Source organism: Podarcis tiliguerta (genome assembly GCF_965153285.1).
Source record: "Podarcis tiliguerta genome assembly, chromosome: 2".
In the NCBI taxonomy this organism is placed as follows: domain Eukaryota; kingdom Metazoa; phylum Chordata; class Lepidosauria; order Squamata; family Lacertidae; genus Podarcis; species Podarcis tiliguerta.
In genome coordinates this window covers 32,490,635-32,503,961 of record NC_139535.1, presented here as the reverse complement: position 1 = coordinate 32,503,961, position 13,327 = coordinate 32,490,635, and the positions used below count along the sequence as shown (strand labels likewise).

The following is a 13,327-nucleotide window of genomic DNA, read 5'->3' as shown; positions in this document are numbered from 1 at the left end:
AGTAGTTATATTTAGGATGTCAAAGGCATTAACATTAGGCACTTGAATTAGTCTAATTCTTTTGTCCCATCAATCATAAAATACCCTTTTATGAACTAAAGAAAAAGCCAATCTTTAACAAAACAACACCCCTTCCTCTTAAAGAAAAAAATTACATAAAAAGGAACCTTCATACATAAGTAGAGTCATGGAGACACAGTATATAAAATACAACATATTAGGAATCCTCCTAACAACAGCTATGGGGGCAGGAAAGTTAAGGTTTTTTTTTATTCTTAATGAATAATAAAGGCACGTCATGTGGGTGGGCCCCCTCAATGTGGGGGGGGGGGGAGTCGACGCCCCACCAGCTTGTTCTTCATACAAAAATATTTTTGTATGAAGCTATTTACCTTAGGAATTACGAATCTGTGGTTCTCCAAATATTGATGGACTACAACTCCCATCATTCCAACCACTGTGAGACATGGAAGACCTGCTCCCTGCCTGGCAGGCCTTTTCCACCTGGCCTGAGAGGGCAGGACCATGACTTACTCCAGCTACAAAAGCTGAGGTTGCTCTTGGGCTGGGATGTTATTTGGGGGTTGCTGTTATTGTTATTGGTTTCATGTACCTTTATTTTAAATCTTGTAATTTATGTGGAAATTGTTCCATTTGGTTGGGTATTTTTAAATGTTTTATTTATTGTTTCTGACTACTTTTGTTTTGTTATAGTTATGTATTTTTTTTTCATTGCATGAACTGTGGAAGATGTCATACAGATAAAAATATGTATGTATGTCTATGCTGGCTGCGGCTGATGCAAGTTGCAGTTCAACAACATGGCTTAGTGCCCTTGTATCTATGGGACTGGCTCTCCTGGTATGCCCCGCAGAGTACCTTAAGGTCCATGAATAACCATAGTTTAGAGGTCCCGGGCCCTAAAGAAGTCAGACTATCCTCCACCAGGGCCAGGGCCTTTTCAGTGATGACTCTGACCTGGTGGAATGCTCTGTCCCATGAAACTAGGGCCCTTCAGGATTTAACCTCCTTCCGTTGGGCCTGTAAGACAGAGCTATTCCACCTGGCCTTTAATTTGAATTCAGCCTGATCTTTTATTTCCCTTCTCTTCCCTCCCCTTTTATGAAGATCACCCACTCTGAGACCCCACAGCTAATTCTCCCCTGGCCTCCTCGCTGGCCCAAGTAGGACTAATTCAGCCAGCTAGCCCTGGGGATTATCTAATGCTTATTTCCCCTAAATTGATTTTTTAATTTTATTGTTATTCATGTTTTTATACTGTATTTTATAATTAAGTGTTTTAAATTTGTTGTTAGCTGCCCTGAGCCCGGTTTTTGAACCGGGAAGGGCGGGTATAAATAAATAAATTATTATTATTATTATTATTATTATTATTATTATTTGGAGGACCACAGATCTTAAAAGACTCTGTTTGGAAAACAGAGAAAAGGTGCAGTCTAAAGTAGGTATCATCTGCTCCTTTCAAACGAGGACTGACTCTATTCTGTGATTAGCTGGTTCAGAACAACTATTCTCACACTTAGATGTAGGTAGGCATTGAAAAAATATTTGCTCCCGGTTTTCATTTTAATAATGAAGCAATTGTTGTAACTATTATTAAACAAAACAGATATGAGAAATATTTTGTTACCACTCAATAAAGTAAAAAAATGCACCAATGCTAATTATTATTATTTTATTATTAATAATCGTTTTATTATTTATATTCCACCCATCTGGCTGGGTTTTCCCAGCCACTCTGGGAGGCTTATGGCATATCTAAAAACAAAATAAAAACATCAAGCATTAAAAACCTGCCGATACAAAGCTGCCTTCAGGTGTTTTCCAAAAGTTGTGTAATTCTTTATCTCCTTGACATCTGAAGGGCGGGCGTTCCACAGAAAGGGCGCCACTACTGAGAAGGCCTTCTGCATGGTTCCTTGTAACTTTGCTTCTCACAGTCTTGGAACAAGCAGAATACCCTCAGAGGAGGACTTCAGTGTCCAGGCTGGACGATGGGGGTGGAGATGCTCCTTCAGATATACTGGGCTGAGGCCATTTAGGGGTTTGAAGGTCAGCACCAACACTTTGAACTGTGTTCAGAAATGTAATGGAAGCCAGGGAAGATCTTTTAGGACTGGTGTTATATGGTCCTGGCAGCCACTCCCAGTCACCAGTCAAGTAAGAGGTGATATGATAGAGGTTTATAAAAATTTGCATGGCATGGAGAGGGTGGATAGCAATAATATTATCTCCCACACTCATAACACTAGAAATCATGGACATCCAGTGAAGCTGATTATTTGAAGGTTCAGGACAGCTAAAAGAAAGTACTTCTTCATGCAGTGCATAGCTAAACTATGGAACTCACTGCTGCAGGAGGCAATCATGGCCAACAAGTTGGATGGCTTTAAAAGAAGATAAGAAGAGTTCATGGGGAAACAGGGCTATCAATGGCTGCAGGAGAGAGGAGTCCTCTTCCGCTCAGGTCCCACTTGCACATTTCCCATACGCATCTGGTTGGCCAGTGTAGGAACAGGATGCCGGACTAGAAGAGCCAATCGTTTGATCCTGCAGGCTCTTATTATGTTCTTATATAAAGGTGCCATGATTCACTGTGGCAGCATGTGGATCTAGTTAAGGGATCACTGATGGCGCATATTTATTCCTTTGTAAATCCCATTCATCACAGTGGGGCTTACATGCAGTTTACTGGCATGCAGAACCCCAGCGCTCATTTGCAAGACAAGGGAGTTTATACTGATGACATTTATACTACTCACCGCCAGAATGCGGAGGTGGTCCACACAGCAGAACCATCCCTTGTCCTTGTCGTACTGACACTGTACTTCTTGTCCTGGTTTTGAAATTTTCAAGATCTATTGGGAATAGATAAATAAACACATAATGTTATGGCACACATGTTATGGCACTCACTAACCAAATGAGAAGGGATGGGATATTAAGCCTTTAGATTCACTAGAAGAATTTAAAGCGGTGGCATGCAGGAGAACTGCTGATGGTCAAGAAGGTCTACCCCCCAAGAATTCTATTGCCTCAAGGGAGTGAGTAGTGTTCAAAGTGCAACCTGGTTACCTCCATATTTTGCACACTCAGGATACATCTGTGTGAAGCATTTTTCTTGGGGGTGGGGGGATAAACTTGCAGGGGCCTTATAAACTATCTAATCCACCTGCCTTTCTGCTCAGTGCAGGAGATCCAGCGCTACAGAATCTCCAAGAGATGTCTTGAAGACTTTCAGAAGGAGACCACCAACCATCTACGTTAACTGGTTTCATTATTGAACCATCTAACCACCAGGAAGTTTCTCCTAATGCTTAACTGAAATCTATTCTCCTGTAGCTTGGTTCCATTTTCTCCTGTCTTCTGGGGCAGAAGGTAACAAAACACCATGCGTTAGCCCTTCAGGAATTTGAAAAATGCTCTCAAGTTCCCCCCTCATTTTTCTCATTTATTAAAAAGTTACAATACAGCTTTGTCCGCTGCCATATTACAGAATTATCACTCCAATCCTCAATTCCACATCACTGTCATGTTGGCTCACTGAATACCCTCAATAGGAGCTCAACTACTGATCTGGTTTTCTCTTCTCTAAACCTATTCCAGTTTATCTACTTTGTTCTTAAAAGTGTGTTACCCAACATAGTATGCAGTGCTTCAGATGAAATCTGACTAATATTGAATAAAGTGGGGGTTTTAATTGTCAAGTGGTATGTGCGCATGAGACAGATTTAGTAGTAAATAGTACATTTCTGAGTCAATTCAATGTGAGTCACAGGCAGGCCTTATAGTGGGGATTTGCCCCTTCTTTCCCAAGTGTCCCTCTTCACCCCACCTGAATTTAAAAAGCATATTGAATGGAGCACAATGAGCTCTTAGAGAATGCACAAAAGGAACAAAGGGTGAAAATACTCACTGCACACACATGCTTGTGTAAACACACTTAAGATGTTCACTTAATCATAGGTAGCAACTTTAGCGTACTTCAGTTACACTGAGATCCTTGAACTCAAAAATCTGTGCTCCATTTCTCAGAAACCCAGTTCACGCGCTATCTGCCTCAGTTCACTCTGAGTTTGCTTTCATAAATTGCCTATCCTACAGACTGGTGATGGGTAGCTGAGTGGTTAATGGGTATTTTTGTGTGTACTGCAAAAATGGAAGAGCCCACTCATGGACACCAAATACAACATTACAGTAAACATGTGATCAAATATTTCACACAGAAGAGGTGGCCGAGATTAACTCTTGAATTATCTTGCACACTAAACTTTCTCATCACAAGTGTCCCAAGACACTGGAATGACAAGAATTGAAAGATGGGGAGAACTCATGTCGGTGCCTCATTGTAAGTTAGACATGGGTATATTGAGGTTCATGAGCTATGACAACTAAAATCCCCTTTTGTTTTGCATTTATCATCCCAACAGTAAGTTGTGATAACAACCGTATGAAGGAAAACTGCAAAATGGCAAATTCTGTCCCAAAACCAAGCACTCTGAAACATTCTTTTTCTCTGCCTTGTGTATTACACTTAAGCTTATTAATTGCCAAGGTTACTATTGGTGACCCAGCCAATGGCACCAGTTATTGATCAGCTGCCAAGGGAATTCAAGGCAAATGCTCCAGCAGCACTGAATCAACTCAGGGGCTTTTTATCTTACATAGTTGTTTGTTTTTACATTCCCAGGTTCTTATTTTTTTATTTTGGGGGAGGGGGCTTTTATAGAGGCTGAGTCTTCATTTGCTGATTTCAAAATTGTTGTTCAGCACAGCATAAAACCAAGAAAATACACAGGAGATAAATGTATTGAACAGCTGGAAAGTAATTATATTGTTATAAAGGTGATAAATTAAACTTTGATTTTTATCCCACTTTGATTTTTCCCCCATTCCTGTTAAGAGCACAGTTGCACTGGCAGTACTGCTTAGGTGTGCTTCCCACAACCCTGAATGTATTTCTCCCCTCCAATTAGGACAAGCTGTTCGTTAGAAATCTGGGTGAAATTATACTGACAGTAAAATTCTTAACATAAGTTAAGGCTACAACCCTATAACCATTTTCCTCGGAGTAAGAGCCACTGCAGTTACTTCTGAGTAGACATGTATACAGTTCTGCTCTTAAAGGTTTGAAGTTGAAACAAGGAATTGGGGAAGGGGGAGAGTTTTGGGGAGGGCAAAATCTCAAAAAAAGAGAGAAGTTTTTGTTTTGTTTTGTTTTGTTTGGAAAATAGGCAAATAATCAACACTTCCGATATGGGCTGTGATTCGCCCAGGTTTTTACAGACATTTTAGCCACTTTTTGAAAATTACACCCGGACGCCATTTTCAACAGACGAATCTTGGCTATGTCTGGGAAATTCCGGACGCAAGGCAGCCCTAGTATCTTCGAATAAAGAAATTTTACAGAGTTGTCAGAGCAGGATGAGCACAGGATGAGACAGAGAGAGACTAACTATACAGAGAAATGATCTACTATCTCAGAAAAGCTCTAAGAACTTGGGACACAAACACCCAAAATAAACTAACTGTAATTGCTGGGGGGGAGGGGAACAACATGAAATATTTCCTGAAATTCCAGAATTAGCTAAAGGGACCTGTCTTATTAAAGGTGAGTGCTAGCAGTCTGGATATTTTCAAAAAAGTTGACAGATCAATGGGGACTAGGTCTATCACTGACTATGAGCCATGGCTGATACTGGGGAAAAATCCATATTCATAGTACACCTGTGATTATAAAATACTTTTGAAAATGTGAGCTTCCCAGATGAAAGTGGACTGGTTGGATCTTCATTTTGATAAAGGATGTGGGCCACTCTTTACTTCTGCCCCACCCTCCATTTAAAAAATGGCCCTATTCCTGTAACAGGTGGTTTTTGAAGAAACTGGGGGTTAAAAATATCCAGATCTTATCTTGGGCACAAGAGCTCATAAGACTAGAACAAGAGGCCATCAGCACATCTTAATAAATGTATGTTAATGTATGTATCTTAATAAATGATGCTATTTCTGCAGTCATCCCTCATAATATGCACTTGGTACAATTAGGAAAATAAACTCCACATCGTTAAACCAGCATTTATTATTAGTAGTAGTATTATTACTACTGCTGCTATTACTACAGTGGTACCTCACGTTAAGTACTTAATTTGTTCCGGAGGTCCGTACTTAACCTGAAACTGTTCTTAACCTGAAGCACCACTTTAACTAATGGGGCCTCTTGCTGCTGCCGCGCTGCCGGAGCCCAATTTCTATTCTTATCCTGAAGCAAAGTTCTTAACCTGAAGCACTATTTCTAGGTTAGCGGAGTGTGTAACCTGAAGTGTGTGTAACCTGAAGCGTATGTTACCCGAGATACCACTGTATTTTTGCAAGAAAGGTCTCTACCCCAGTCTCTGCTAGTAAAACACTGTATGCTTGTTCCACCAAAGTATCATGCTACCATTAATAATCCATTCATAGAATTGTAGAGTTAAAAGGGATCCCAAAGGTCATCTAGTCCAACTGCCTGCAATGCAGGAATCTCTGATAAAGTATCCATGACCGATAGCCATCCAACTTCTGTTGAAAAACCCCCAAGGAAGGAGAGTCCCAAGGGAGACCATTCCACTGCTGAACAGCTCTTACTGTCAAAGTTTTTCCTGATGTTTAGTAGGAATATCCTTTATTGTAACATGAAGCCATTCATTTTTGAGTCCTACACTCCAGAGCAGGAGAAAACAAGCTTGCACCATCTTTCATGTGACAGCCCTTGAAACCTTTGAAGATGGCTATCATATTTCCTCTCAATGTCCTCTTTTCCAGGCTAAACATACTGTGCTCCTTCAACCATTCCTTATAAGGTTGGTTTCCAGCCCCTTGATCATCTTCGTTGCCCTCCTCTGCACACATTCCAGCTTGGCAACATCCTTCATAAATTGTGGTGCCCAGAATTGGACACAGTATTCTAGGTGTGGTCTGACCAAGGTAGAATAGTGTAGTATTATTACTTCCCTTGATCTGGACACCAGACTTCTGTTGATGATGTTAGCTTTTTTTGCTGCTGATTCACATTAAGCTTGTGGTTCACCAAGATCCCTAGATCCTTTTCACATGAACTGCTAGTAAGCAAGGTGTCCCCCATCCTATATCTGCGTATCTGGTTCTTCCTGCCTAAGTGTAGAACCTTACATTTGTCCCTATTGAAATTCATTTTGTTAGCTTGGGCCCAATTCTCCAATCTGTTAGGGTCATTTTGAATTCTGATTCTGTCTTCTGCGGCATGGAGATTATCAGCATTTGAAGATGTGCAGCAGGTTATATCGTTACCCTTTCCCTCCTCTCTTGTTCTCATATATAACTTTGATTAATGGTGGAAAAAGGAGGTGAAAGATCATCTGCCCTTGTTCCTCAAGTGCAAGGAGCTACACTTGAGATTTACCTGAGAACTAAATTGTTCTGCAAGAAGCAGCTCTCAGACTGATGATTTAAATCTAGTCAACTGATTTCACTCAAAGGTAGATTACAGGGCATAAATAAAAATGTTGTCGATTAATACTTCATGTAGCTTCTTATTAATAAAAGCTACTAGTCTCAAATTAAGATCAACACCTATTTGAAAAGCTGCTTCATGACTGTTCACAGCCACCTTTAATATTACACTTGATTGTTGCCCATGACTATGATATACTTGCATTAAAATAAAGTATTGATTTCTTCAACTGACTTGTTATGTGACCTCGGGTAAGTCATTTAGCTTCATTGTGTCAAAGTTTGCTCATTTGAAATGATAAGTGCAATGATGCTTGAACTATCTGTGCTTCTGAAGAGGCCTAGTTAATTAATTTATGCTAAGAGTTTTGATGCTCTAAAACGAAAGGTACCAGATAAGTGCACGTGAGCCAAAATCCTCTTTTCAGCATGAACTTTGTTTTTCTCTCTAGTTCTGTGCTAACTTTTTAAAGTCACCTTCATTATGAAGTCAACACGAAATTCTCAGCAAAGTCTGAGAAACATGCCAGCTGGAAATAGATTGGCCCCGATTAAAATCTCCGTATATCGTCTAAGGGAAGAGGAATTGCCAGCTCTATCTGGTACAATACATCTCCCATTTTCTCTAACTGCTAACCTTTTGTGTAGGATGTTCTATGACTCACTTCTGCAATATCAGATGTGTCACAACAGAAGCAGAAAAATCAGAGAAAGCGAAAAACTGACAACCCACAAGTCACGCCAGCATGCTAAATATGAACATTCTAACCTGCACCATATGGCTCTTGATGGTAGCAGTGATCCATGTTTAGCTTGAATAAGCAATGTTTCTTCGCACATTTTAAAATTAACAAGAAGTGCAAACATCAATATTTACAATCTATGAGCATGGAATTGTATGGCAAATTAGGGCTGCATTATTTCCCACCCACCCCCTCTCATTTATAGCCTACACAGCCAGGGATGCAAGTTCAATCCATAAATTGGGACAGGATTAAAGTGCATGTAAATGTTACAAGCCCCAGAACAACGGAACCTTCTCCTCCTCAAATACATAGACTTGATTTGTATTGTGCCAATTATGCTTCCATCAAAATCAGCCCCACCCCACCCCCCATGCTGGTCTTGTAGTTCAAAACATATCCATTTCACACATGTGCATAATTTCATAGCCCGTATGTTACTAAACATTCTCAACTTGGCAGCAACATCTTGAGTCCACTCAAGGTAAAATGGAACCATGACTTGAGAGAGAGAGAAAGAAAAAAACCAAAGTGATGACTTGATTTAAGTTGAAATGTGAACCCTGTGAGAATTCAATCTGCCCTACTTTGGGAGATGGACTGTCATTTCTTCCTCAAACGCTCTTCAGAAGCAACCTCTGATATATACCAGATCTAACTGACTCCAATTTTCATCAGCAAGATCCAGGAACCAAAGGAATATCTCATGCAGTGAGGTGAAAAGAAGCCTATGGTAAGGACTAGCAGTAAAAATAGTCCATTTGCTGCTCATACTGAACTGTAAGCCTGACCCTAGTACTTTTTCTTAGAGGTCAACCCTTATCATCTGATATGATAGGGATGGCTCAAGGATGTTCATCATTGGCCTGGCTGGTGGTTGTGTTGTTGCTTTTCTTCAACCAGAGGCTTGAGCCAGTAGACAGCCTCAATTCCTGCCTAATATCTCCCAGACCTGGATTCAAGACTAAATGTAGGTTCAAGTCCTTGTGTTGATAGGGCCACGACTTAGCGTCACTTTGGATACAACCCATGGCTGTTTACTATCTTCAGCCATTACCAACAGTGGCAGCAGGTAACAGGCCCTGCATGTGATACATTTCATTCTCTAGCTACCAGCTTAATTCAACATGCTAACTCATTTTGAATTGAGACTTCAAGTACTGACATGATGGTCCTTGGTGAATAGATACAAGACAAGAAGTTAGAACGCCCCTCCCTGCTTCCTAAATCTGTTTTAGGTGTTTGCCCAACCCTCCCGAGCAGTTGGGGAGCAAGCTGGGGAAGCAGAGGGGGGAAATCTTATTATGCAAGCAAAAAGCACTGCACTAATGGGACCTGCTACTTGGATACCACACCATGGTCTACTCATGTGATTTCTCCTACCAGTTTTGTGTAATAGAGTGCAGTAGCTCCAGTAACAACCCATGTGGTGCCATGATTCAGTGAGCTTGGCTATTAACCAGAAAGTCGCTGGTTCAAGCCCACCCAGGGACTGGTGGTGGGCAGGATTCCTGCATTGCAGGGGGGTGTACTAGATGACCCTAGGGGTCCTTTCCAACTCTACAATTCTATGATTGTATGTACATTAGAAAATTCTTCAATAGCTTTGCTTTGTTAAATTTCCTTTATATATCATTACAGTGGTACCTCTGGTTACGAACTGAATTCGTTCCGGAGGTCCGTTCTTAGGCTGAAACCGTTCTTAACCTGAGGCACGCTTTCGCTAATGGGGCCTCCGGCACGCAACTTCCGTTTGCATCCTAGGGCAAAGTTCGCAACCAGGAGCAGCTACTTCCAGGTTAGTGCAGCTCATAACCAGAAGCGTCCGTAACCAGAGGTACCACTGTATAGGCACAAATAATGACCAACAGCTATAGGTGACAGGGATAACAAGTTGAATATTTTTAAGCTGCACCACAGAAGCTAAGGGATCCAAGTAGAAAGATTAAGGGCATGGTGGAGTGAGGAGAGATTACCGTATTTTTTTTCATGTATTATATGCCCCCGTGTATAAAATGGCCCCAATTTGGGGGGACTCCAAATTAAGAAAATGGAGAGAGATTGCCCAGAGTTCTTGAGCTTTTTTGGGGGGAGGATTGCCTAGAGTTGAGCTTTTTTTGCCGAAAATCGCTCACCCAATGGACCTACACTGCCACTCACACGCGTCACCAATCGTCTGCCCCCTCGCCACCGGCAGCCACCAATCACCCACCGAATTGCCGCAGAGACAGCCAGTAGCCACCAGTCCTTGCTGCAGCCACCAATCAACTGCCCTATCACCACTGAAAACCTCCTGCTCAAGGCAGCAACCAATCCCCAGTCCCCCACCCAAAGCACTGTCCGTGTATAAGACAACCCCCATTTTTAAAGATTATTTTATAATAATAAAAAAACCTTGTCTTATACCCGGAAAAGTATGGTAACTATCTTGCAATGCTAAGAACTGAAGTCCATTCATTGATCAACTCATATTCCTCACTCACTCCATCCCAATTTCTAGTCAGGCATAATGCTTGTACATTTCATACAGAAGGTTTTTTTCTTCTTGTTGTTTTTAGCTACAATGTGGAAATAATTCAACTAGTGAACTCAATGCACCCTCAAAACAATAATGAATACACTAAAGAATCCCTAGGGAGGCTGCTTGTCTCAGGTCATTGACAATTTGACAAAGAGGCCCTTATCTCTCATGAAAGCTAAGCTCTGTTTTACACTTCTTGTTTACCAAATGAATATTCTCATAGCTGTTTTTCCTTAGGCTTATTTTTTTACCCCCAAAATAAAAATAAAATAAAATAAAAATTGGTTAAACATATTTTAAAATCAGAATGCTCTATTGGAATTAACCTTGCTGTAGATTTTAATAAAGGATTATACACTCAGGAGAGTTATTGAACTTAAAAAAATAAAACAGCATTTTCCTTCGCTGGTTTCGTCAGGTCGGGCTATAGCCTTCAACTGCCCCTTACGTTCCAGAATCTCCTTTCAACTTGTAGGCAGCACACAATCATATATGTTGATTCAATTATTTTAACCTTTATCTCAAATGGTAATTAACTTGGTGGGAGCTCATAATTTCCTGGTTATGGCTTGGATTCAGACTTTGCCTGCAGTGGCTAGAAAGGCTGCGGCCATCCCCTTACAGCCTCCAGCAATACTTTCTATCCTAGGGCCTCCAATGAGATGCCTGCAGGTTCAAGTTTTCCTGCCAATACCTCCTACGATGCCTGCAAAAGGTCTCAGTAAATACTCCTTCAAAACTGAACATTGCACGCGAGGCTTACGGCTCTTTCTGCTCATTTCATGAGACCATAAGCAGAGCCTATTGAATCAGGCTAATGGCCCATCTAGTCCAGCTCATCCTCTTGGCACTCACGACTCTCCTGATTTGCGGTATGTACTTTTACCCTGGGCTCAGACTCTCCTATGTTAAACATGCACCCTCGAACATGCCCACAATTCGTTGGATGCCAGGACTAGATCCAACCCTCTTTTCTGTTCTGAGCACAGGACAGCTGCAAGGCACTTCTCTCTGTGAGCAACTGCAGTGGTGGTTTATATGGGTGCCTTTCCCTTCATTGATGGGGGCAGTGGCAACAATGCAGGGGAGTGTCTGTACCCTTTTGTAGTCCTGACCCTTTTTGTTCTGGAAGCCATTTTTTAAATGTTACATCCCCACAGCACTTTCTCAAAATTCCAGATGTACCCATTGGCTCATAAAGGTTGATGACTCCTTTCCTGCACTAGACAACCCTCTGAGACTGTGTGGGAGGTCACAATGGAGGCAATGTAGGAGGTGGCAGACACCAGTGGGCGCTTTCCCCTCATTCGAACCTTGTTGAGAAGATAGTCCCACCTATACAAATCAAATCTGCATCCAACCCTAGATCTTGCATCTATTTATTCTTCCATTTTCTATATCCCAACATTCATCGATTCATGAATCCAAGGTGGGATAAAATACATAACACTCATAGCAAATAGACATCACCCACGCACCCACTACAGAATAAAAGTTTAAATATCAAATAAAAGTTAATGTCCTTTAAAAAAATACATACATAATGCATCAAGAGTTTTCTAAATTTGTAAAAGAATTAAATGGCAGTGCAGAGAGTTACGTTAATGGTAAGTTAGCCAAAATAAGTGGCCATGGCCATCTTTAGATCTACCAGAATATTCTAAATTATTGGCTATTTTGAAATAATTAAATGACTCTGATCCATTTATGCATGTGGATGTTGTATACATATAATTAAGAAGTTTCGGTCATTGTCTGGGGGAAGCAGGAAAACCAAGGCAACATCATTTGCACAATCATCTGTACACACACGCAGAGGCATAATGAATTGAGACCAACGTGTTAATGCAACTTTGAGTTACTTGAATCTTACTTATGAGTATGTGTTAAAATTTAGTATTTATATTGTTTGTATGCTTAAAAATGAGATAATTATACATTGTGCTATAACCTAAGAGAATGCTGAGATCAATCAATTCTTCATACATTGTTAAATCCAGATTTATGAAAGCAAACATGATTAATTTTCTGGCTTAGAGCAGAAATATTAGATGCTATTACACTGCTACTTCTGACTGAAAAGCTGTCTCTTGAGGCACAAGTGGTTTATAATTGGTATGATGTGCAAAGAAACTGCAAGACAAAAATAGCTATGGTTTTGCTTTCTCAGGATATTCTTTGTTACCACAGGTCTTTGACTCTTGGTATTTGAAAATCTGTCATGAAAGATTAGCGGCTCCAATACAAGGCTACACATGCATTCTGATGCTGAGAAGTGGTACAGGCATACCAGTGCTGTGAGAATCATACAAATGCACCACCGGGACATGGAGTGGTAGTGGTAGGATTTTAAACTGCTGAATAGGAATTTTTCATATTCAGTAAGAAAACCTTTTTGTCAAACAGCAAAGCAAGTAGCACAGAAATCAAGTATTTCACTACTTTTTATTCTAAGATTCTACAGGCTAATCACTGCTCAGGCAGAGCTGTGCAAATGTGTCTAAAGGATGACTTAGAATGCTCTTGGGTACTGTGCACAGCTCTGGGAAGCTCCTGAGTCTTGGAAGCAGTA

At 40.8% G+C, this 13,327-nt stretch overlaps 1 protein-coding gene across 11 annotated transcripts in view; it reads right to left on the bottom strand.

The window, feature by feature from the left end:
• The window catches only part of LOC310670124 (contactin-4), a 506,424-nt gene that overhangs the window by 161,803 nt on the left and 331,294 nt on the right, over window positions 1-13,327 (bottom strand). For 10 of the 11 annotated variants that reach the window (XM_083424800.1, XM_083424802.1, XM_083424806.1 and 7 more), the window contains one exon: window positions 2,784-2,879. In XM_083424800.1, coding sequence (XP_083280926.1) covers window positions 2,784-2,879 — 96 coding nt within the window. Of the gene's footprint in view, window positions 1-2,783; window positions 2,885-13,327 lie in introns of those variants that run through there. The other variant, XM_083424801.1, reaches the window with a different exon arrangement.